At 48.5% G+C, this 22,348-nt stretch overlaps 2 protein-coding genes across 4 annotated transcripts in view; one reads left to right on the top strand and one right to left on the bottom strand.

Moving 5' to 3' along the window:
• Vps13a (vacuolar protein sorting 13 homolog A) overlaps window positions 1-4,091 on the top strand; it is a 176,116-nt gene extending 172,025 nt beyond the window's left edge. The window contains exon 72 of the mRNA XM_070035785.1: window positions 357-4,091. Within this exon, the coding sequence (XP_069891886.1) occupies window positions 357-407 (51 nt within the window). The 3' untranslated portion in view covers window positions 408-4,091. The remainder of the gene's footprint in view (window positions 1-356) is intronic.
• The window catches only part of Gna14 (G protein subunit alpha 14), a 139,758-nt gene that overhangs the window by 4,544 nt on the left and 112,866 nt on the right, over window positions 1-22,348 (bottom strand). For all 3 annotated transcript variants that reach the window (XM_070035789.1, XM_070035790.1, XM_070035788.1), the window contains exons 3-8: window positions 15,891-16,045; window positions 11,201-11,329; window positions 10,251-10,380; window positions 7,844-7,997; window positions 4,425-6,813; window positions 1,983-2,044 (exon numbers count right to left, since the gene is read on the bottom strand). In XM_070035789.1, the coding sequence (XP_069891890.1) occupies window positions 6,623-6,813; window positions 7,844-7,997; window positions 10,251-10,380; window positions 11,201-11,329; window positions 15,891-16,045 (759 nt within the window). In that variant the 3' untranslated portion in view covers window positions 1,983-2,044; window positions 4,425-6,622. The remainder of the gene's footprint in view (window positions 1-1,982; window positions 2,045-4,424; window positions 6,814-7,843; window positions 7,998-10,250; window positions 10,381-11,200; window positions 11,330-15,890; window positions 16,046-22,348) is intronic.

A 22,348-nucleotide genomic window follows, 5' to 3' on the forward strand; every position in this document is an offset into this window, starting at 1 on the left:
AAACTCTTACCTCTTTTCATTTGAAAAGCAGGCCCTTTGGTTTGTGTGAAAGTATTTAGGGACATGAATAGCTCCTCAACTTGGACACTAGTCAGTTTTGAAATTATATCAAGAAAGTATCAATGCTCAGGACTGCTGCTGCGCTCTGCAGACATTTAATCACCCCTGTGCCAGCACAGTCCTTTGTGTGGATGGAATCGCTGTTGCATAAATGATCAGCAGGTCAGTGTATTTTTATTCTGAAGATGAACCCAATAGTATTGTCCCTGGGCTGTCTGGCTATCAGTATCCATTTAACTGGAAAGCTGCCTTCTGGATTCCCATTGATTGTATTTTGTTTTATTTCTCTACAACAGTGGATCCTTACAAAGCTAGAAGAAGCAAGAGAACCTTCTCCCAACGTCTGAAGAATACTGTCTAAAGACCCAGCACACGTCAATAAGGTCCCATACTGTACCTTCCAACATTTATTAGGAAGAATATTACAGGAATGGTTTCAAGCATCCTGTATTCTAAATTCTTCTTTTAAAAAAAAAAAATCAGGTAAAATAGCTGTGCGATTAAAAGCTGTCCGATCCATTCAGCTTTCTAAGTTGAATCATGCATCTGGTTATGATTCTTAAAAGAACTGTATTCTCTGCAGTGAGGGAGAGACTGCCACTAGTCAGTCAATGGAGAGCAAAGCTGTACTTCACTCATGCTTGCTTCAGTCTTCTGAGTGTTGGGTAAATGACCTTACCTCACTATTCTCAAGAGAACTTTGGTGGTGATTTTTTTTTCAGAATCACAAAGTACTTTTAAAAAGTAAATATTTTGGTATTATTTTCCTCCTTTTTTAAATTAAAGGGGGTTGAATGTATTTTAAATGCATAGCATGATTATGGAAACAATCTCTTTCAAGCTTTAAGGCTGGAAAGAATGGATCGTGTATCCAAAAAGGGAAAAAAGTCCCTCTCAGAACTTTAGCAGTTGGTATTTTTAAAGGAAAATCCCTAAAGCCTTAATTACTTTCTGCTCACTGTAACAAGAAATAAAATTTTTAGCTTCTTACATTGAGTTATGCATCACAAAAGCAGGTGTATCCTCAACTAACTCAAAACCTGTCCAGTTGGCCATAGACAATTACAGAGAAAGCAAACCAGGAATTCTTAAAAGTGCAATAGCTTATTTAAATGAACAAGCTCATTAGTAAAAATCAGGTTATGGTTTTTCTTTCTCTTGGTTTTTGTCCAGGATCTTTGCACCTTAATATTAATGGAGTTTTGAAAGGGGATGAATGTACATGAACAGAATAGTATAGTGTTCTTGCTATATGTAAACTGTTTTGGAATCTCAAATTCTATATCAATGGTTGTGAAATTCTCAGGCTCATTAAACCCTTGCTTTGTTGTAAAAGCTAAAACAGCATGCCAGACTGTATTTCTTGCTATTATTTTTGTAATTAGAGGGGAAATCAATAGTAGTTCTCCCCAGAATGCTTTTTTTTGTTGAACATAAATAGATTCAAAAGTTGACAAATCCACTCACGTAACTTTGTGTCCTCATAACTATGCTACATATTTTCTGTTGCTAAGTGCCTCCAATTTTGGTTACATTCGAATCAAACTTAGGCACAGAGATAACAAGAAAGCTTGTGCTCATGAAGACTGTTGCTTTCCTTGAGTCTCATTCAGTGCCATTAGTGAAATAACTCATTATGATTTCAACCTTCAGAGAGAACGTGTAGATCCATAATTACCCTGCGTGTCCTATGGTAAAGTAAAATAGTAAGCAAAGGAATTCCTCTGGCAGTCAGCGGCTGTATTAGTAATGTCCATGCAAGGGCAGTGTGCTGAACATCACCGTTCCCTCACCAATGAGGACTTCGCATCATTCACCTCCCCATCCCCGCCTCTCCAAAGGTGGTTTCTCTGCATCTTACAGTATTCAGTAAGTCCTGTTCCTGCCTGGTGAAGAATTACTCAGTGCTGAATTTTCTGTACCTTGGTATTTGTTGCCACTATTGATTCTTCAGGTTGTGCCAAATGCTCCTCACATCGGGGCCCTGAATTCAAAAGACAAAACAGTGAATGTGTGCCCCGTCAGTGACAAAATAGTGAATGTGTGCCCCGTCAGTGAAGCTAGCAGTCACTGTCCACACTGTTTTGGTGGCTCAGCCAGCACAATTCAGAGGAAGTCTACTGGGGCTTCCGATACGGACTGAGCACGGGACGAGTTAAACGGCTCTCAGGACCACACTTCACAATGGAGTATTTTCAAAAGAAAAGAACATGTAAGAAGGTTAAATACTGTTTCCTGAAATACCAAAGTATCTTTTTAAAGTTACAGTTTATTTTCTTTCTATTTTATTTCAATGGAACTAGAGAAAGCATAGGAAAAAAAAACCACAACAGAGCCAGAAGTAACCCTAGGCTCCTACTCAGCTAGGTGTATTTCCATCTCCCGATCATTAAGCATGTTACCATAGAATGAGGGATAGAAGTTTTCCTTTTGAAATGGTTGAATTTGGTCTACCTACCTATTGGCAGATTCTCTAGGAGACAAAAGCCCTTAAAAATGGAGAGCTGATAAAATGTTCTTTAGTCTACAATAATAATGAACCTATTTAACTAAAAATAATAGATTTCCAAGTCAAAAATTGTGTTGTAACTTGCACTTCTGATGCAGACTCTACATAGAATTTAATCTGGTTTCTTTTGCTATCTGCTTTCTTTGGTATCTCATGTAGCTCCTTTGTTCTAAAAAGGAACTCATTTATTTAAATATACTTCACTAGACCTTATGCTTACCTAATACTTCACTAGACCTTATGCTTACCTAATCAAGGTAGCATTAATTGAAAAATCTATGGTTCTTATAATCTGTAATTTCACTTTTGGCACACCCTTTTCTTTCTGCCACAATTGGTATGAAAGAATTTATTGCAGGAATACCCCCAAGAAGCAAGGCCAGCCCCTTACTGCATTCTGCTCCATCACAGACCTCATGGATGTTTGACTGAAACTTTCTCCTGCTTTATTTCCTCTTTTATAAAAATATCCATCTGTTTTTTTTACTTTAGAATTATGGATTAGTTTATTTTTAAAGCACTATGTATGGCATTTTTTTAAAAAAAGGATAATTTTAGTTACCCAGAAAAACTTTAGATTTCATAGCTTAATAAGTTAGTGTATTTTTAAATTTTGTATTTCTTTATACAACTATAAATGTGTATCATACTATAGTATCTACTGCCTTGACAGTGTCTTGTCACCAAACACATGTCTTACTGCTGATAACTTAGTAATGGATTCCTGCTAGTGAAGCCTTGTAACAAACCCCCTGAGACTGAGTTACTAAATGTCTGAGAACTACACCTCAAGTGGAACATGGTGAGAACTTCAACGTTTCTTGTTAAGCCATCATAGTTCCGATGTCTGGTTATCCAAAAGTTCACAATCTCTGAGCTGAAAAGCGTAATATTGTATGAGTTACATTGTAATATTATCAGTATTGGTGATTGATCATACCATACCCGCAAACCATGGTATTTGGGAATTGTTACAAGGTAAGATAGCCTTTTGTAAAACAATCATGTTTGTATATAACTATTACACTTAATGAAGTTATCAGGGAAGGTGCACTTTAAAAATAATTTCTCATGCTAATTTTTATCGTACAAGTCCATATTTATGAAATGTCCAGACTATAGTTTCTTGCTGATTTTTTATATTGACCAAGTAGTCTCTGCTGCTTTGTGATGCACAGTTGGTAGTCCTGGGTTATGTGGACTTTTAAAGCATCTTATTACTGCAACGTTTCCTGGTTTCTCTATGGGAATGTGGTCCAGCTGTTTGTTTACACGGCCTCTGTGTCACTGTTGCATATTCTGATAGGATAATTTCTGGGTACAAACATTTACAGTGAAATTCTTACTATTGAAATTGACCTCAGCCTTTTTTTTTTTCCTTAAAAATGGATTGGCTGTGCTCCTAATGGCCTTTCTCTACACAGTGCTTTCTGGCAGATCAAGTGTGTTTAATAAGGATGATGCCCAGCTTAACCATGGATGTCTTCTTCCAGTTGAGTCTAATAAAGTTTTCTGATCTTTACTTGCTTTGTTATTGGATTAATTACTAAGTGCTTTCCCTTACCTACCTAAATTCTACACTGTGGAGCCTAAACATTGGTCCTCCCAAGACACCACAGTCCTGGTTGTTCAGTGAAGTCAACCTGTTCCAGACCAGGGCGACCACTGCTGACTGCAGGCTCCAGTGATAATACTTGGTGAGTTTAATAAACCCTTACCCACCAACACTGAACCTTCCAACCTCAGAACTTCAGTGGCTCATTCTTGTCTGTCAGCAATGTGTGTATGTTGAAAGAAGAGCTAGGGGAGAGTTCACTGTGAGCAGAATCAGTACTATCTGAGGTTATTCACTTACCTCAGACGGGGCTCAGCCTTCCCACGCTTTAGGAATGTTCTTACTGCCCAGCCCATCTGCAGCAGTGATTAAAGCTGTCATTCTCTTGTATGTTTTGTCAGCCAAACATAAATCACTCAATGCTAGAATCAAAAGCAAGTATCCATAGTGTTTAATCCCCTTGGTTCTGAGTCATTTGAGCCCTTTTCAGCTAAGTAGCCAGTAAGACCCAGTTCATAACCTTTAGTCATATGGAGAGCAGAGAATCAAAGGGTGTTGTCTTCAGTGTTCCTAAATACCTTTAAAGCTGCTCTCCTTGTCCTGTTCCTTTGAGAATTGTCCCTGCTACTCCTGGACCTTTACAAAGGTTTACTTGCCCAGCTTTTCATCTCTTGAAGAAAAATCCGTTTTTAAAGCTTTCTGTGGCTATGGCAGAGTAACTCCAGACTTTTCCAGTATTGATATTCCTCTTTAATGCTTCACAAGTGGGATTGTTCCAACAGAATGAGAGCCTAGCAGTCCAGTGGCTGTCTAGAAAGCAAGCTTGGGATAGTTAAAGGAATGCGAACACATGTGTGACCAGCCCAGCCGTATTCTGTACAGACACTTCGCATCTCCCCAGAAACTTGTGGTAGATTGAAAATACTTAAGTCAAAAATGCACAATGCATGTAACCTATGGCCCACCATAGCCTAGCAGCACAGGGCGCTATAGTGTGGCATGCCCGCTGCCGGGGAAGCATGCCTTATTGGCGCTGCAGGTATCCAGTCCCAGGTTGAACCTGAAAAACAGCTTCTGCCAGGAGGGTATCACTTTCTCACCATCCTACAGCTAAATCACTTTAAGTTGGAAACCATCAGGAGACTGATCATATGCCTTAGATGCAAGACTCCCCGTCACCAATTAACCAGCACAATGCTGGACTGGAAATGGAGCTCCAGGGGAAGATGCCAGCAGTGAACAATACACTGAGCAAAAGCACGGAGCCCTGTGTTCAAGCCTTGGTACTAGCGTACGCATGCACACACCACACACAGCAGAAACAAAAGCATCCTTGGGCACGAGATTTGAATCCCGTACTTGGAAGAGGACTTTGCATCTGTCTTCCAGAGCCAACGACCCAGGTAACTCCAGCATAACACGATGAATATGGAGTTAACAAAGTATAGCATTCCTCTTTAGAAACAGAACATCAGACATGAGTAAGAAACACAACAAAATGAGTGCTAGTGACGAGATGATGTATTAACCTCAGAAAGCACAGCATACATAGTTCAAACAGGAGATCTGTGGTGACCATCAGAACTTTAGCAGGAATTACATATTTGCTAAACAATTTGTACTTTGGGCCATTTCATAGGTGTACAAGACTAGACCATATGAATTAATATATACACACATTTCCACCAAAACGACCTGGATGCTAGCTAGCTACAGACCATTTACCCCATCTTTGGCTTCATGGTAGCCAAATCGTGGCCAGCTCAAATTACAAATAAACACAGATACTAGTGTCGCTTTAAAACACACAACCAGGCACCAGTGGCCCATGCCTGTAATCTCAGCTACTGAGGTGGCTGAGATCAGAGGACAGGTTTAAAGCCAACCATGGCAGAAAAGTTCTCAATCCATCTCCAGTTAACCAACCAGATATGGACAGGAGGCATGGCTTGGGTAGAGCACCAGCCGTAAAGCCAAATGCGAGCAGTAGGCTGAGGGGAAGGCACCACAGTGGCATCAAAAAGAAAGATAAAAACAGTTCACACACAAAAACTTCTCCAGAAAAATGAAAGCTTTAGTAACGTTGAAAGTCACACTTCCTCAGGAAAAGAGGAAACACTGAAAACTCAAAATCAGTCTACATCATATAATTTAATAAAGAGCATGAAGCCCATTAAACATTCTTTTAAAAAAAATAGTCATAGAAGGCAGAAGGCCTGGCATAGAAGTTAACAAGCCCCTCTTAATCCCGTACAGCTCACCATGAAACACCAAATTTTTTTGTAAATCACGGGTACATTTCAAATATACGAAATCCAAAATTGAACACACTATCCAGAAGGCAAGAAACGCACTCAGAAAAGGAAACAACTTGAAAAGACTGAAAAGAACTGGTCAACCCAAATGTCTTCAAGTTCCATTACCCAGGCCAGTCCCCGTGGCATGCGTGCTGTCTGGCGCGCTCTGTCCCCTGTGGCGGGCACTGTGGGCAGCCCCTGCTACACCAAGTTGAATTCTCGTAGGTTCAGCTGTAGAATGGTGTCTTTGACGGCAGCGAACACAAAACGGATGTTCTCTGTATCCGTAGCACACGTGAAGTGGGAGTAGATGACCTTCTCCTTGTCAGGATTCTGGTCTTGGTAGAGCTTCAGGATAAAGTCTCGGGCAGCCTTGACATCCTGTTTGGGTCCTGGCCATGAACACAGAAAAGTAAAGTACATCCTGGAATCATCTTTGAATGTCCTCATTTTACTTAGGGTCTTCCTTTGCTCTATTTTCAGGTAATAGTTTAACCTGAGTCCCTGTTCCTTTTTTTTGGTCAGTCGTGGGGCTTGAACTCGGCCTGGGCGCTGTCCCTCAGCTCTTCAGCTCAAGGCCAGTGCTTCACCATTTGAGCCACAGTGCCACTTACAGTTTTCTGTTGACTAGCTGGAGATAAGTCTCACGGACTTCTCCTGCCCGGGCTGGCCTTGAACCATGATCCTCACATCTCAGGCTCCAGAGTAGCTGGGATTACAGGCATGAGCCACCAGCTCCCAGCAAGTGTGTCTTTTTATTTGTATGTGAACAATGTCCACTAGTATCTAAGTGAAGAATGTCCACTAGTATCTAAAACTTGAACTGTAAAGTGATTTGCTTCGAAATAATGGCCCAATTCATTCTTCTGATTTTAGGCTACCTACAAAGAGAAGATCGTGGATCCTCTTGTGGATTTTAGAGCCTGAGGGTTCTAAACTGTACAGCCAGAGTGGATAATGAGCCAAAGGACAATGTTGAAATACTTGCCCTCTAAATAGTAATGTCAAACTTAGTAAGATCTGAGACCTCCTATACTAGGAATAATTAACAACAGGATGAGAACTCCTCTGAGCTCAACCCCACAGTGTATGTGAAGAACTTCAGTGTGCCCCTGAGGTCACTCTTGAACCCCAGTGAAGCTCTAGGTGCTCTGGTATACATGGGCACAGTCTCTGGAGTCTGACTGAGGGGAGAGCTCGGTGGCCAGCAGAGCAAGGTACAGAGTCAGCCACATAAGGGGCATCAAGTCGACAGCAAGAAGGTGCACGCCAATGCAGGCCAAAGGACGGGGAAGAGCCAGAAAGGCCTCGCGGAGAGGAGAGGCCTGAGCTGGCGGAGGATTGACAGGTGGATTCTGGGCACGGTACAAGGAGTCAGGTCAGGAGGGTGGGCCCAGTGAGAACTCCCCAGGTAGCGCTTACCTGTGTATTCTGGGAAATAGCTAATTAGATGAGAGTACATAATTTTCTCTTCCAAAAGGTCCTTCTTGTTTAAGAACAAAATCACCGATGAGTTCAGAAACCAGGGGTAGGTAATGATGGTTTTAAACAAGGCCTTGCTTTCTTCCATGCGATTCTAAGTGAGGAATGAGGGAATTAGAACAAGCTGGAAAGAAAAACAGCAGATGGGAAATAGCTAGTGTCTCTGTGGGCCTTCTCTCCCCGCCAGGCACTGCTGGAGCTGCTGAGCACCTGGCCGCACAGGGCACCGGACCTCTGTTTCTCTTTGGCCCCTCTCCTGCCCTCTTACTACATAATCATACCTGGATCTCATCTCCTGAGCACCCAGCCCATCATGTAAAGAAAGCAGAAAAGGCCAGGTGCCAGTGGCTCACGCCTGCAATCCTAGCAACTCAGGAGGTTGAGTCAGCCCAGGTAGGAAAAGTCCATGAGACTCTCATCTCCAATTAGCCACTGAAAATCTGAACTGGAACTGTGGCTCAAGTGGTAGAGTGCTAGGTTTGAGCACAAAAGCTCAGGGACAGCAGCCAGATTCTGAGTTTGAGCCTTAGGGTTGAAGCACGTGCATGCACGCGCTCACGCACACGCATGTACGCACACACGCTTTCATGCAGCTTGGAGCAGGAAAGCTCATACCCACATTTGACAAGTGTCAGGAAACCGCCGGGCTGTCCAGAGGGGATGTGTGCTTTCAGAGCTGAGTGTGCCATTAGGCTGTGGGTTTGCAGACAGCGGGAAGCAGTCACAAGAAGGACCCTCTGCCACACGGGCCACCAGCCCTAGGGACCTTTGCAATGCTAGCCCTGGCCCACAAGGAGCAGCTGCTGCCGAGGGCCTGTTCTGAGCACGCTCTACAAGTGTGAGAGTGCCCCATTCATGGGCAAGCCATGCTGCTGTTGAGAAAATGTAAGTAACCTTCCAAACCCATATAATAATGGGATCTGGTGAAAATGATTCACGAAGATAGTAATAATTTCTGAACATAAAACACTAGCAAGCAGGGCTTGCTAGCTATGCCTCGTTGATGGAAGACATGCGCACACAGATCACATCTAGTGATGGTCACTGTAGACAGCAATACTGATGTGAAGGGAGCATGAAAAACGGCTTCATTCAGCATTTCAAAAAAAGATCTGTGCCATAAATCCCACTTCCCTGCACCACTCCTTTTCCATTCTCCAAGAAGTGCAATGTCAGAAAATTCCTGTTCAGCACAGGAAGGGCAAGTCTGGGAATGGCAACTGTGTAAGTCCTCTCCAACGCTGAGTCATAGTGCTGCCTTGTCCATCTCACTAATGAGTACTGGGTTGGGACTCAACTTGTGCTCTACCACTTAATCCGTGCCTTCAGTCTTGCTTTTAGCTGGGTATTTTGGAGATGGAATTGCATGCACTTTTCTTTCCTTGACTGGCTTTAAACCGCAATCTTCCTAATCTCAGCCTCCTGAGTTAGCTAGGATTACAGCTGTGAGCCATGACACTCAACTAATTGTTTACATTTCTTGAGAAACTAGTAAATCCTGGAACAAATTTGGAACCGATTAGTTCTGTTGATAACTGGATACCCCACGGGAAGCCTGAGCAGTAACGATCTCTGCTCTTTGCACAACAGCAGCAATAACTGTGTTCATCATCCATTAGCTAATGCAGCCACACTTCTCAGGGCAAAAAAAAGTCTGCTTAGAAGAAATGTAAGGTATGACTGGTTCAGTGACTGCCCAGTCCTGAGCAGAGGTTCTTCACTGATTTCCTAGAAACGAGGCATATTCCAAGGTCTACTTATGAAAGGAGAAAACCCCCATGGAGGATTTGAGCACTCCAGAGAAAATATCCGCAATGTCACAAGGGGACTGGGACGGTCCCATCTTACGCCCCTTCATTCCCGGGGGAACACCGAACCATGTGAATAAGGCGAGGCCCCTACGTTTAAAATGCAGCTGAAAAGCCATCGCCCGCTTGGCTCACAAGACCTTCCCAGTGTTTCCTACCTTCCGGCACTGTGTTCCGACTGCCTACCCTCTGCAGGGCAGAAACGTGCAACAGGCCTGTGGCTTAGGAACAAGTACACACTTGTGCTTGTGAGTTGCACACGTTGTTAGACACACGACGATGAAATCGCCTAGCAGTGCGTTTCTCAGAATGAACCCTTCTTGTCCAGTGATACATTTCCTGAGACCTTGCTTAGATGCAGGCTCTGCTTTCGTGATGGGCCTGGCGTCCTTCTGTAGTTCACAGATCCAGCAAGCGTGGAGTTGACGGTTGTGCTGCCAGGCCGAGAGGGTTTAGTCTCAGGAAGGGAGTCTGCCCTGGCCAGCTCCTGAGAGAACCTGCGCCTCCCCAGCGCCCCCCCATCTCCCCAGAGCGCCTACCTCACTCCCACACTCAGCCAGGACCTGGTCGTATTCACTCAGAGCAACCAAGAAAATGATGGAGGTGACGCTCTCGAAGCAGTGAATCCACTTCCGCCGTTCGGATCGCTGGCCACCGACATCCACCATCCTGTAGACGATCACAAAAGGTTGGAATGCAACGAAGCAAAGGACATGAGCCGTTCTAGCAGCATCTGTGCGGTCTTGAAGAGGGAAACTGGGTGCTCTGGCTCACTCCTGTAAATCCTGGCTACTCAGGAGGCTGAACTCTGAGGACTGTGGCAGGAAAGTCCGTGAGACTCTTATCTCCAGCCAACTACCAAGTAGCCAGAAGGGGAGTTCAGGGACAGCGCCGCCCAGACCCTGAGTTCAAGCCCCATGACTGGATCACACACACACATACCATAAAGTGAAGCAAGGTCCTAAGTTTGACATGTTTGTTTGATGCTGATTTGGGCGGTTGAAAGACCACTGGCTGATTCCTAACAAAGCAAGTATAAAATGCGAATATCATTTCTGAAGACAGATATCAAACTGACTCCTGCAGGTTGCTTGGAGACACTGGGCAAGAAGTTATTTCAATACTCCAGACAGAAAATGCAGACATCCACCGGGCGTCAGTGGCTCACACCTGTAATCCTAGCTACTCAGGAGGCTGAGATCTGAGGATCGAGGTTCAAAGCCAGCCCGGAGGACAAATCTAAGAGACCCCTATCTCCAACTAACCAACAAAAAGCTGGAAGCAGTGCTGTGGCTCAAATGGTAGAGTGTCAGAATTGAGTGAAAAAGCTAAGCCAGAGACAGAACAAAGAGGAACAGAAAGGCAAGCATTCTTCCTGCCGCCTTGGCCTTTTTGGACCCTGGGTGGAAATAACACATGTAAGACTCCATGTGGGCACTCCCAAGAAGACGGCAAAACTCTGGAGGGACTGGGGCTGAGACAGACCTACCGAAAGATGATGTTTTCCAAATCGAACGGATACTCGATGATGCCGGTGGTGGGCACTCGGACCCGGAGCACATCCTGCTGTGTGGGTACGAACGACGGCATGGCGATGCGGTCGATATCGGTCAGGTAGCTGTGACGGGAACAAATGGGGAACCAAGACTCCTTAGAAGAGAAAGGGGGGCTGGGAAGGTGGCTCAGTGGTAGAGCACTTGGCCTTGCATGCAGGAGGCCCTGGGTTCAATTCCTCAGCACCACATAAGCAGAAAGGGCTGGAAGTGACACTGTGGCACAAGTGGTAGAGCGCTGGCCTAGAGCTGAGGGACAGCGCCCAGGCCCAGAGTTCAAGCCCCACAACTGACACAAAGAGAGAGAGAAGGGAGCATATCCATCCTAGTCAGAGGAAGTCACCCCTAACTCCCAGGGGCCCCCTCAGCTACAGGGAGGTCATGAATGACTCTCAGAGCCTTTCTACCTTCCTGTGACTGCCCGAAAGACTGCAGGGATTGGAGCGATTGCATGAGGCTTCTGGGAAATCTGCACATCTCTGGCACCTCTTGGGCCCCTCTGCCCATCACCTGTCTGTGGCGTGAGGAGGTGGACGCTGTCTCTGACTATCCATCCAGGGGACAGCCCCGCTCCCCCGAGACGGCTGTCTGGGAGCAAGCCTTTCAGAATGACACATTCTCCTCTGAACCAACACCTCCTAGAACAAGCCAACATCTGTGTTCAACAGGACTTTGGACCCCGTATGAAAGTCCTGGGCTTAAGACACACCTTTCTGTATTGAAATGAGAGACCATTGTTTTAAAAAATATTTTAAGCCCCTTATGAGTAGAGTCATAATAATGGTGAAATAAGAAGAAGAAAAGGAATGGTGACAGCAGAACTGGAGGGCACGTGTGCAGCTGAGAGGCGGGAGGACGAGGCAGGGCGCGCACCCATCGCTCTGCTGCGTGGAATCCTGGTGGGCCTGTGAATGGAAGCTTTGAGGTTTATAAAAAGGCCGTAGGTCCCATGGTTTCCCTTATTTGCAATATCTAGTATATGTATGAGTCAAGCGGAAAAGGTCAGATAAGGTGATGTCAGGAAAATGAACCCTTAGATATGTATTTTAATGTTTTTTTTCTTTCATGCATGTGTTTCTAACGCATTTATAAGATTATCTCTTTGTTGCTTTGTATGTCCCTCCCCCACAGTATAACCCCTGCTTTCACTATATTTGATGTCAGTATAACTTGAGGAGGAGATGGGGAAAAACCAGTTGTTTAAGGATACAGGTGGACCTGTTGCAACAATGAGAAGTACAAGTTGTCATGTCCAAAACAAGCTTTACAACGGGGGGGGGGGGGGGGGGAAGGATTGGGATTGGGGGGGAGGGGGGAGGCTGGGAAGGGATGTGAAGGGTAAACAAAGGAGGAGGCTGCAATGCTTGGTAAGAAATGTACGCATTATCCTGCCCATGTAATTGTAACTCCTCTGTACAGTATGTTCACAAATAAAATTAAATTAAATTAAAAAAAAAAAAGGCTGGTGTTAGCCCTGGAGCCGGTGCGCCTGCGCCCCCCGCGCAGCGGGGCTACGCTTCCTCTCCAGCCCAGCCTGGGCAGCGGGAGCTCTGAGCGGGCTGGCCTGAAGAGGACTCCAGAAACGGCACGCAACACCCGCGCACTTCCACCGTGAAGCTCACGGAGCCAGGCCTCGGGGGCCCCGCCCCACGACCAGGGCTTTTCCGCCTCTGCCTGGTGTGGCCCCTACCCTTCACACAGTCTCACCCAAAAATACAAAGTGGAAAAATACCAAGAATAAACAATCCCTAATCCATCCATTGTGTTTTTCCTGGGCAGAGCTAGGTAACGACTGGCCCGTTCTAAATGGAGTGTCATCCGAGTATCACAGAATCCCACACCGTCCTACGCCACCCCTCCCGCGCCCACCCTGGGCAGGATTCACCCTATTCTAGCAAATCCACACCGTATACCCTGCCACTCCACAGCAGCGTGTCTGTCCACACTCACTTATTCAGCTTAGTGACCAGCCAATCACTGCTCTATGTTATGACTGATATAAATGACCATGACTGTGGCTAATCTTTTCCTATGCCTAATTTATAAGCTATATCATAGGTATATGTCTATAGAAAGAGATAGGACAACATATTTGTGTGTGTGTGTGTGATTTGGTGCCTCTGGCTTCAGGCATCCAGTGTGAGCTGCATCTTGCAAATGTAGCCTCTGCAGTAAGAGAGGAAATCCTTCGCTTTCGTGTGTGATTACAGACTCACACCACCAGACTGTATTTCCTGGGAGAGCGTGAATCCCACCGCAGCTCTCCCCACACACTCCCTGGGACATCACAGGCATTCAAGTTTGGGTGATGCCAACACACGTCCAGATAAGCAGACATTATTAGCAGATGGTGGAGCACTACTGGCCTAGACCAAGGAAACGCTCAAGAGCCTTGCATTCTGCAGGCCGCGAGGCTCTGGGTTGATGAGCGTCCTGGCAAGGCGTCCGCCCCCCTGACTGGACCTCACGTTGCTCTCCGTGCGCCGTCCTATGCTTTCAGGATCATACGGAATTCTGCAGCACGCTGGTGGGCCTTGTCCAACGCAGCCTCGGCCCCGGGGCCTTCACAGAGCCTGGAACACCAAGCAGCGTAAGGGGGAGGCCAGGAGGGGCCTGTCGCTGACCGGCCTCCGCCTCCCCAGGCTGCCGGGCAGCCCGCCCTTCCTCGGCACGCTTCCTTCTCCAGGCTGATCTAACAAACACTACGGGGATTTCTTTTCTCTTCCTGCTTTGAAGCTTTTTCTTTCCTCCTGTACTTTTTCCAGTCTGGATGGATGGCACTGACCCTCAGCCTGGTCAAACACCGAAGGGAAGCCAGAGAAACCACAGACAGGGGTCCTGTTTCCTTTCCTGCCCTCCACCTTGCTCTGAGGCAGGTAAACTGCACTCACGGGAGCTCTGCTCTGCAGGCAAGGATAACAAGCACCCGAGGGGACGGGCATGGGTCCCGGGGCTGCCCGACTGCAGGCGACCCATGAGTGTCTGCGGTCAGGAGGGAGGAGCTGAGCTGCAGAAACAGCTCTTCAGACAGGACCAAGCTCTGCGCAGTGACCGGACGTTGGTGCTGACTGTGATCCGCATGGGACAGCCCGTATAGGAACCAACTCGGGCTGGGAAGGTGGCTCAGTGGTGCATGAGGCCCTGGATTCGATTCCTCAGCACCACATAAGCAGAAAAAGCCGGAAGTGGCGCTGTGGCTCAAGTGGTAGAGCGCTAGCCTTGAGCTGAAGAGCTGAGGGACAGCGCCCAGAGTTCAGGCCCCACCACCGACAAAAACCAAATAATAATAATAATAAAAAAAAACCATCTCAATCGATTCTTACTTCTGGATTTAAAACTAGAACGGATGGCTTAGACATGGTTCAAGTGGTAGACTGCCTAATAAGCATTAGGTCCTAAGTTCAAACGCCAGGACCGCCCCCCCCCCACAAGACAAAACCCTCTGCACATCACATTTTGTTGGTTGTGAGGCTTGAACTCAAGGCCTAGCTCTTTTGCTCAGGCTACGCTCTACCACTTTGAGCCATAGCTCCACTACTGGTTTTTGAGTGGTTAACTGGGGATAAGAGTGTCATGGAGACTTTTCTGGCTGGGCTGGCTTTGAACCATGATCCTCAGATCTCAGCCTCCTGAGTAGGAGTACAGGCGTGAGCCACCAGCGCCCGGCTATACACCACCTTTAACAGTAACAAAGCTAATGAAAGCTTTAATGCAAAAGATAGCATGAAAAACCTGAGGGTTTTTTTTTTTTTTTTTGTCGGTCGTGGGGCTTGAACTCTGGGCCTGGGCGCTGTCCCTCAGCTCTTCAGCTCAAGGCGAGCACTCTACCACTTGAGCTACAGCGCCACTTCCGGTTTTCTGGTGGTTTATTGGAGATGGGAGTCTCGGGGTATTTCCTGCCTGGGCTGGCTTTGAACCGAGATCCTCAGATCTCAGCCTCCTGAGTATCTAGGATTACAGGCGTGAGCCACCAGCGCCTGGCTAACCTGAGGGTTTTATAGATCCAAAATACAGTACGATGGGAGCCGGCAAAGAGTGAACAAATGTAGCAGTGGGTCTCACTAGACACTATGTCGAGAATGAACTGTACAGTTTGGGGGTGGGAATGGGAAGGGGAAAACTGGAAAGCGTGAAGGAAATGGAATGTGCAAAGGAAAGTCCAAAAGGAAATGTACTCTTTTTCTGACTTAGGTACCTGTAACCCCTTTGTACATCAATCACCTTTATGATAACAATGGGAGCCTGGAACGCTTGGCTTTGTGTATTGGGCCTGCAGGTCCTTCTCTCGGCCACTAGAGGGAAGCACCAGACCAGCTGACTGCTGAGCTAAGCGGATACTCAGGTTTCAGGACAATAGAACCTGCAGAGGGATGAGGAAGCAGGGCCAGCGGCAATCCCTTGCTCAGATTATAATCTCAGCCCCCCCAGATGAGCCTCCCATTGAAGTGAGCCTTCCCTGGAAACACAGAGAGAAAAGGCAGAGGCTAGATTTAGTCCACAGAGTACTGAGAGAGCACCAAGTAATAACGAGGAGCCAGGACGGAGCCGCGGGGGGGGGGCGAGGGGGGACCGCAGGGGGGGCGGCAGGGGGGACTGTGGGGGGACCGCGGGGGGACCGGCACTCACTACTTGGCCGAGTCGGAGAGCTGGTACTCCCTCCTCCTGTCGTAGCACTCCTGGATGCCGGGGTCCCGCCAGAGCTGCTTGATGGCTGCCACCTGGTCCCTGGAGAGCGCCGAGACCTTGTCCACTTCCACGTCCCTGATGAGCTGGGCGTGCTCCTGCTCCAAGGAGAGAGAAGCCTTGTCAGGCCAGGGCGGCTTGTGGGTGAGGCCATCCCGTGCAGGGCGGTGGACACGGCGGCCCTGATGCGTGGGGGTGAAGAGGCTGCCGAGCTCCGGAGATCACTACACGTGGCCCCAGGCCCACAGTGCCAGGCCAGGCCGCGGGTACAGCAGCCAGCAGCCAGGGCGGAACGGACACCCTGAACTGTCCACCCCCTAGCACCAACTGTCAGCCTTTCTCCTTTCTAAAAAAAAAAAAAAAAACACCAGATTTTACTTTCTAGAGCACTTTTGTTTACGCAGGAAGTACTGAACTCATGCTTTGCTGACAACATTGTTTCCCACTGGAGAAACACTGCCATTGCACACACACACACACACCCAGCCCCAGTAAACGCCACTCATGGGTATGTTCACTATGCCCACGGTTATTAAATAGTGAGTGCCCCAATTGCAGTTGTTATGCAGGTAGTATTATCGTAATTATTGTTATCAGAGCAGCTGCCACTTACTGGCCACTTACCGTGTGCTGGAGGCTCTGTATCATCTCATTTAATCAGTGGAAGTCAGCACAAGGCCAGAGACTCTTCTAAACTTTAGGCCTTGGTATCGAATCCACCACCAGAGTGGACCAAGTCAGAGAGAATGTTCTAGCACTGCCTAGAAAAGCCCGGTGGCCCCCTCCCTCTCTTCCCCCCTCACTCCAAAGCAGCCTCAGGCGGTCTCCTCCACCCTGCGCTGAGACACCCTCCAAATTCAAAATGCCCCTGTCCCTTTCTGCCTCCGTGACAGTCAGGAGAGGCCGCCTGCCCTCCTGCCCGGGCATCTCCAGACGTGCTTGGCAGGTGGCACAGACGTGTGCATTCCACAGACACTGGGGGCACTGAGCGCACGGAACAGAAAACACAGCCAAGGAACAGAAAACACAGCCAAGGAACAGAAAACCACAGCCAAGGAACGCAAGGGAGAGGGCACAAGGGCACTGGGAGCGTTCCAGGGGAGGGGGAGGGGGAGGGGCCCCTCCCGCATCTGTGCCTTAGTCAGGCTGCTCCCGCGTCCCTGGTACAGCCAGGCAAAGGCCAGAACGTGGGCACAATGCCCCCCTCCCCTCCCTTCCTCACCAAGACACACAGTGCACTTCCAGCTGAATGAATCGAGGGCAAGCGACTTCAGTCTCTCTTTGGGGCAGGGGGCAGGGGAGGACGTCCAAAGGATGCCGGGAGCCTAGTCGCCATCTGTCTGTCTTCTGTCCTGGTGATGTGAAAGCGGGAGGAGCCCCCACGAGTCAGGGTCCCGAGCCACCGCCAGGAGCAGAGACGCGTCTCAGACACAGAGAAATCTAGCGCCCTTGGGACGGGTGACTTTCACACGTGTGTGTGTGTGTGTGGTGAGGTTGGGGCCTCGTCCCCCGGGGTACCTCCTCATGCACCTGTGCACAGCAAGACTCTGCCACTGGAGACTGAACTGCTCATCACACAGGAGGAGGGGGCAAAGGCCAGACTCAGGGGGTGTGGAGGCCCCGGGCTCTATGGGGCATCCGGGAGGCAGATGGGTACGGTGGGCCAGGCAGTTGAGGCCAGAGCGGCCTGCTGAGAGGAAGCCGCCCACCCCTCTGTGCCAAGGGAAAGACAGGGGAGGGAGAGAGGCAAGAGACGCTCCCCGGAGTAAGCACGCGGGGGGGGGGGGGGCAACACTCAAGGGCCCCAGACGGCGCCCAGGCCCCCAGTGACTTCCCCTTTCCTCCTCCCTCAGATAAGAGCAGCCCAGCCCTGCACTGAAGGGACAACATGGACAGACAGACGGCCTCCAGGAGGGCTGTGGCTCAGAGAATCCCAGGCCAGCAGGAGCAGGGGCTGCCCACCGGCGGGGGCTTGGCCACGCAGGGCCTCGTGGCTGCTGGGGACGGCACCGTGGCCCCTTCTGGCTGCAGCCCAGAGCCCAGCAGCTTTCCAGCCCCCACCAGGCCAAACAGAGGGCTCCTACACCATCGCCGCCCGGGCCGGCGGAGTGCCCTGCCTGGGAGACAGAGCCGGCTGCCCCGTCCACTGGAGGTAATTTCAACCCCAAATCACGGACCCAGCGCCACGTTGTTAAGCATTTTCATGAACTTTCTGAGTCGTTACTGATGTGTTTTTAATTGGCAGATTAAAGTTGTGTGTATTGAAGGAGTACAATATGCTGTTTTAATACATGCAGGAATTCTGGAAAGACTCAATGAGGCCAATTCACCTAGACATACCTATTGTGAGAAAAACTGACAATAAAATCCAAGTGGGTTGTTCAAAAGTTCCTGCTCTCACTGGTTCTGGTTGTTTTACTTTATTCTTTATAATGTTTAATTCCTGTGTATTTGGTTTGGATTTTACATGATAAGGAGCGTTCCAAATATCTACAAATCCTTTATTATATCGGCTCATTCTAAGAGTCAGGCTCTCCAAGATATGGAAACAACCCAGATGACCCTCAATGGATGAATGCATCAAGGAAACGTGGTGTATATACACAATGGAACTTTATTCATCCATTAAGAAGAATGATATTTTACCCTTTGCAAAGAAAATGGATGGACTGGAAAAAATTACGTTGAGTGAAGTAAATCAGCCCCAGAGAGACAATGAGTGTATGTATCTCTCATATATGGAAGCTTGAATTTATAAATGTACACATAAGCACACACGCAATCGTATAGAAGAGCACACAAATGTATTCATCAAAAAGCATGGCATTTGCTGGGGAGAATTCAAATATCTGTTCAGCATGCACCCCAAATAGCCAACTCCAAGAAAGATACGATGGCTCCAAGACAGATGCCACAGTAAGATGGATCAAGATGCCCAAGCTGTTGTCAATGATAAAAACGTAAGCTGACACTATTTCAAGTGTCTGCTCAGATAGGTATAAAAGTAGTGTTAAGGTAAGAGGCACACCAGGTCTACAAGGCGGGGGGGTGGGGGGGCATTCAAGTGTCAAAAGTTTAAGGAAGATACTGCTCTTAAGTTTTACGAAGATAACAACACAGGCTCAAAATAGAGCAAACTTCACAGGTCAAAGTGGAGAAATGGACACATCTTCATCTTACGGAAGATTTTAGCACACTTCTCTGAGTAACTGGTAGGGTTTTTAAAAAATTAGGAAAGATACAGAGGGTGCGAATGATCAGCAACTTTGAGCTGGTACACACAGACATGATCCTTCCTTCAACAGAACTATAAAATACATTTTTAAAGCACAGCTGGAGTACTTTTTAAAAAAATAACTTCAAGGAATGACATTGCCCAGAAAGAAATGGACTCATGACGTGTGATTCATAACGGCGATCCCTGTGTGCATCACCTTAATAATGACAGCACGTGTGTTTATGAATGAATGATGCGGGGATTCCCTGGCAGGAGGCGGCGTCCTCCACTGTTTCCTGCTCGCCACAAGCAGCTTTGCCCCACCACACTCATCAGGATGCCCCACGGCAAACGAGGCCAGTCGGTCTTGGACTAAGGCCTCCAAAACCCCTTTTCTCTGCCTAAGCTGATGACCTCAGGGGCAGAGAGCTCCCACGATGACTCTCTACTTAAAACTGTTTCACCCAAACTTCTGGATTCCCGGCTTCTTTTCATCCATTCCCCGGCTTCTCTAGAAACTCCTGTTTGCAGCTGGGGTTGCTTCTCATTGGTCACGGCGGCCAGCAGCCCAGCCCACTCACCGGTCATTTGGATATTTAACGGCCGACTTAAAAGACACAGATTTCTCTCATCTCCTGCCACATGCTCAGCATGGAGAATCATCTTTCTGATCTCCGCTCAAGAGTCAATACAAATCTGCACTTCTGCTACTGCCTTTGTCATACTTTTCACCTTCAACGAGGAGGGAGGAGGAAGGAGGAGGAAGGAGGAGGAAGGAGGAGGAAGGAGGAGGAGGGAGGAGGAGGAAGAGGAGGGAGGAGGAGGAGGAGGAGGAGGAGGAGGAGGAGGGGGAGGAGGAGGAGGGGGAGGAGGGGGAGGAGGAGGAGGAGGAGGAGGAGGAGGAGGAGGAGGAAGAGGAAGGGTGTTCTGGTACTGAGGCCTGAACTTGGGGCCTCGGGCTCTAGAGTTTCTTCACTGAAGGCTGGCACACTACCACTTAAGCCACAGCTTTCACTTCCTGCTTTTTGGTGGCTAATCTGAGGCGAGAGCCTCCCACACTTTCCTGCCTGGACCGGCTTTGACCCTCGGCCCTCCGATCTCAGCCTCCTGAATGGCTCCGATGATGGCGCGAGTCACCGGTGCTCAGCACACGCCAGGGCGCACCAGGTTTGGGGAGCCAGGTGTGGCCCCGATGCAGCTCACCTCCACACACGGCCCACCAGCTGACAGGCTGCCGCCCCGAGGACAGGGCAGGTTGGAAGCGGCCTTGCCGGGTCTGGTGGACCGTGAAGTGGGAGCTACAGACTCCGAGCACTGTCTCTGGACTCCCTCTCCCCACAGCAGTTTCTGAACATCTAGCTGTATGATTCCAGCGTGTGCTTCTTGATCGATCTGGTAAACTCCAGCTCCAGGCCAGAGCCAGCTCCCCGCGGGGATTTGTAAAGGAAGCTCTCCCGGAGCCAGGCCAGGCCCTGTCATGACGCCTGGCCGCCCTCACATCCATGCCATCAGCCGTTGTGGTAAAGCCCAGATGCCCACAAAACGGACAGCATTGAACTCCGGCCCATTACACAAAATCCCCGCCAGCCCCGGGACAGATGGGTCGTTTCTAAGTGTGTCCAAGCAGTGCACTGCAATACCCTTCGTTCTCATTGGCTCGTGCGTTCAGGAAGCATCTTGGCCCTCTTTGCTGGACATTGCACAAGGCTCAGAACTCTGAACAAATATTACCTGTCTGCCTGTACACTCAAGCTTCTGGTCTCGTCAGAGATGGTGGTAAAGGAAACGTGGTGGGGGGTGTGCATGAAGCAGGGAACTCTAGACAATTTGAATTCCTGTAAAAGGGGAATTTCACCTGCAAATCTCAAAGGGGCCATGGATTCCCTGAGCCTGGAAGCATTCAAAGTGAACAAAACGCCACGCTGGGGACAGAGTTGGAACTGAGCAAGACCGCCACCCTGTGGAGGAAGTCGGAACTGTCCTGGCACGGACTGGAGCATTTTCTTCATGTCCTTTAACTTCTGTTAGCACACACATTGTTAGCACAGCGGGTAGTTTTCGAGAGGTTTGATATCGCCTTGTCTTGTTTCGGCTGTTGTGTTGTTTCTCAGGTTCTGGGGCTTGAACTTCGCCTGGACGCTGCCCCTAGCACTCTACCGCTTGAGCCACAGCACCACATCTGGCTTTTTTTGGTAACTGGAGATAGTGTCTCATGAACTTTCCAGCCCTGGCTGGCTTCAAACCATGATCCTCAGATCTCAGCCTCCAGACTAGCTAGGCTTACAGGCGTGAGCCATGGGAATCCTGATTTTGTTTTTAATAAAGTTTATGATGTGCCAATCGGCCCAGAGCCTCTGACCGGATAGTTCCAGAAAACCTGAAATCCCAGACAGCAGGCTGGTTTTGGGCAGAGGTAGACATCCTGCATAATTCTCCCCAAAGCACCGTTGACTCTCAACAGAAGCCAGTTACCCCTCTCCAGACAGGACCTCTGTGAGACAAAGCCCAACACTCTTTCAAGCCCTGTAAGATAGGTTCACACTTGAGCAAAGGCAAGTGGAAGGAAATGCTAGATTTGTCCATTCAGAAACACCCAGGCTGAGCTGAAGAGCAAACATTAAGAAATACACATCTTTGATAGCACCAGGCCCTCTGGCCCAGGCATAATTCTAGAAATTTCCTATGCTTGCCTCACTGTGATTCAGACCCTTCCCCTCCTCCCTGGCAAGATGTGAACGTTTGCAACAGCGGAGAACACAGAAAACCAGCAGGCGGAGGTGCTGCAGACAGGGCTGCCACTCGCACGGGTCAGCAATGGAACCCGAGGCAGCAGGGCCGGGCTCTGGGATTCTGATTCACTCCACCGACTCTGACTTGTAAAATGGAATCACCACAGCAAAACTAGGCTGGGGGCTGGGGGAGGGCACCTCCCCCTCTAAACTCTTCTGCTCAGAGAAACTTGGCGAGCGATCCCAAGCCAGAAACATCAGCAAGTGCTCGGCGCAGGCCCAGATGCAGTGGCACAAGAAAGCAGAACTTAACCCCCCTGGTGCGGGCAACGCGTCCCTCCTTTCCTCGCTAAGTGTAGCCAGCAAGTGTGGGGGGAGCGAGCCCAGGCGTCCAGGCCGCATCAGAATGCGCTGCCGGGAGGGTGGCGCTGCACGGGTGAGCTGCTAAGCTGAAT

This window comes from Dipodomys merriami, unplaced genomic scaffold (genome assembly GCF_024711535.1).
Source record: "Dipodomys merriami isolate MVZ:Mamm:240054 unplaced genomic scaffold, mDipMer1.0.p SCAF_26, whole genome shotgun sequence".
Classification (NCBI taxonomy): Eukaryota; Metazoa; Chordata; class Mammalia; order Rodentia; family Heteromyidae; genus Dipodomys; species Dipodomys merriami.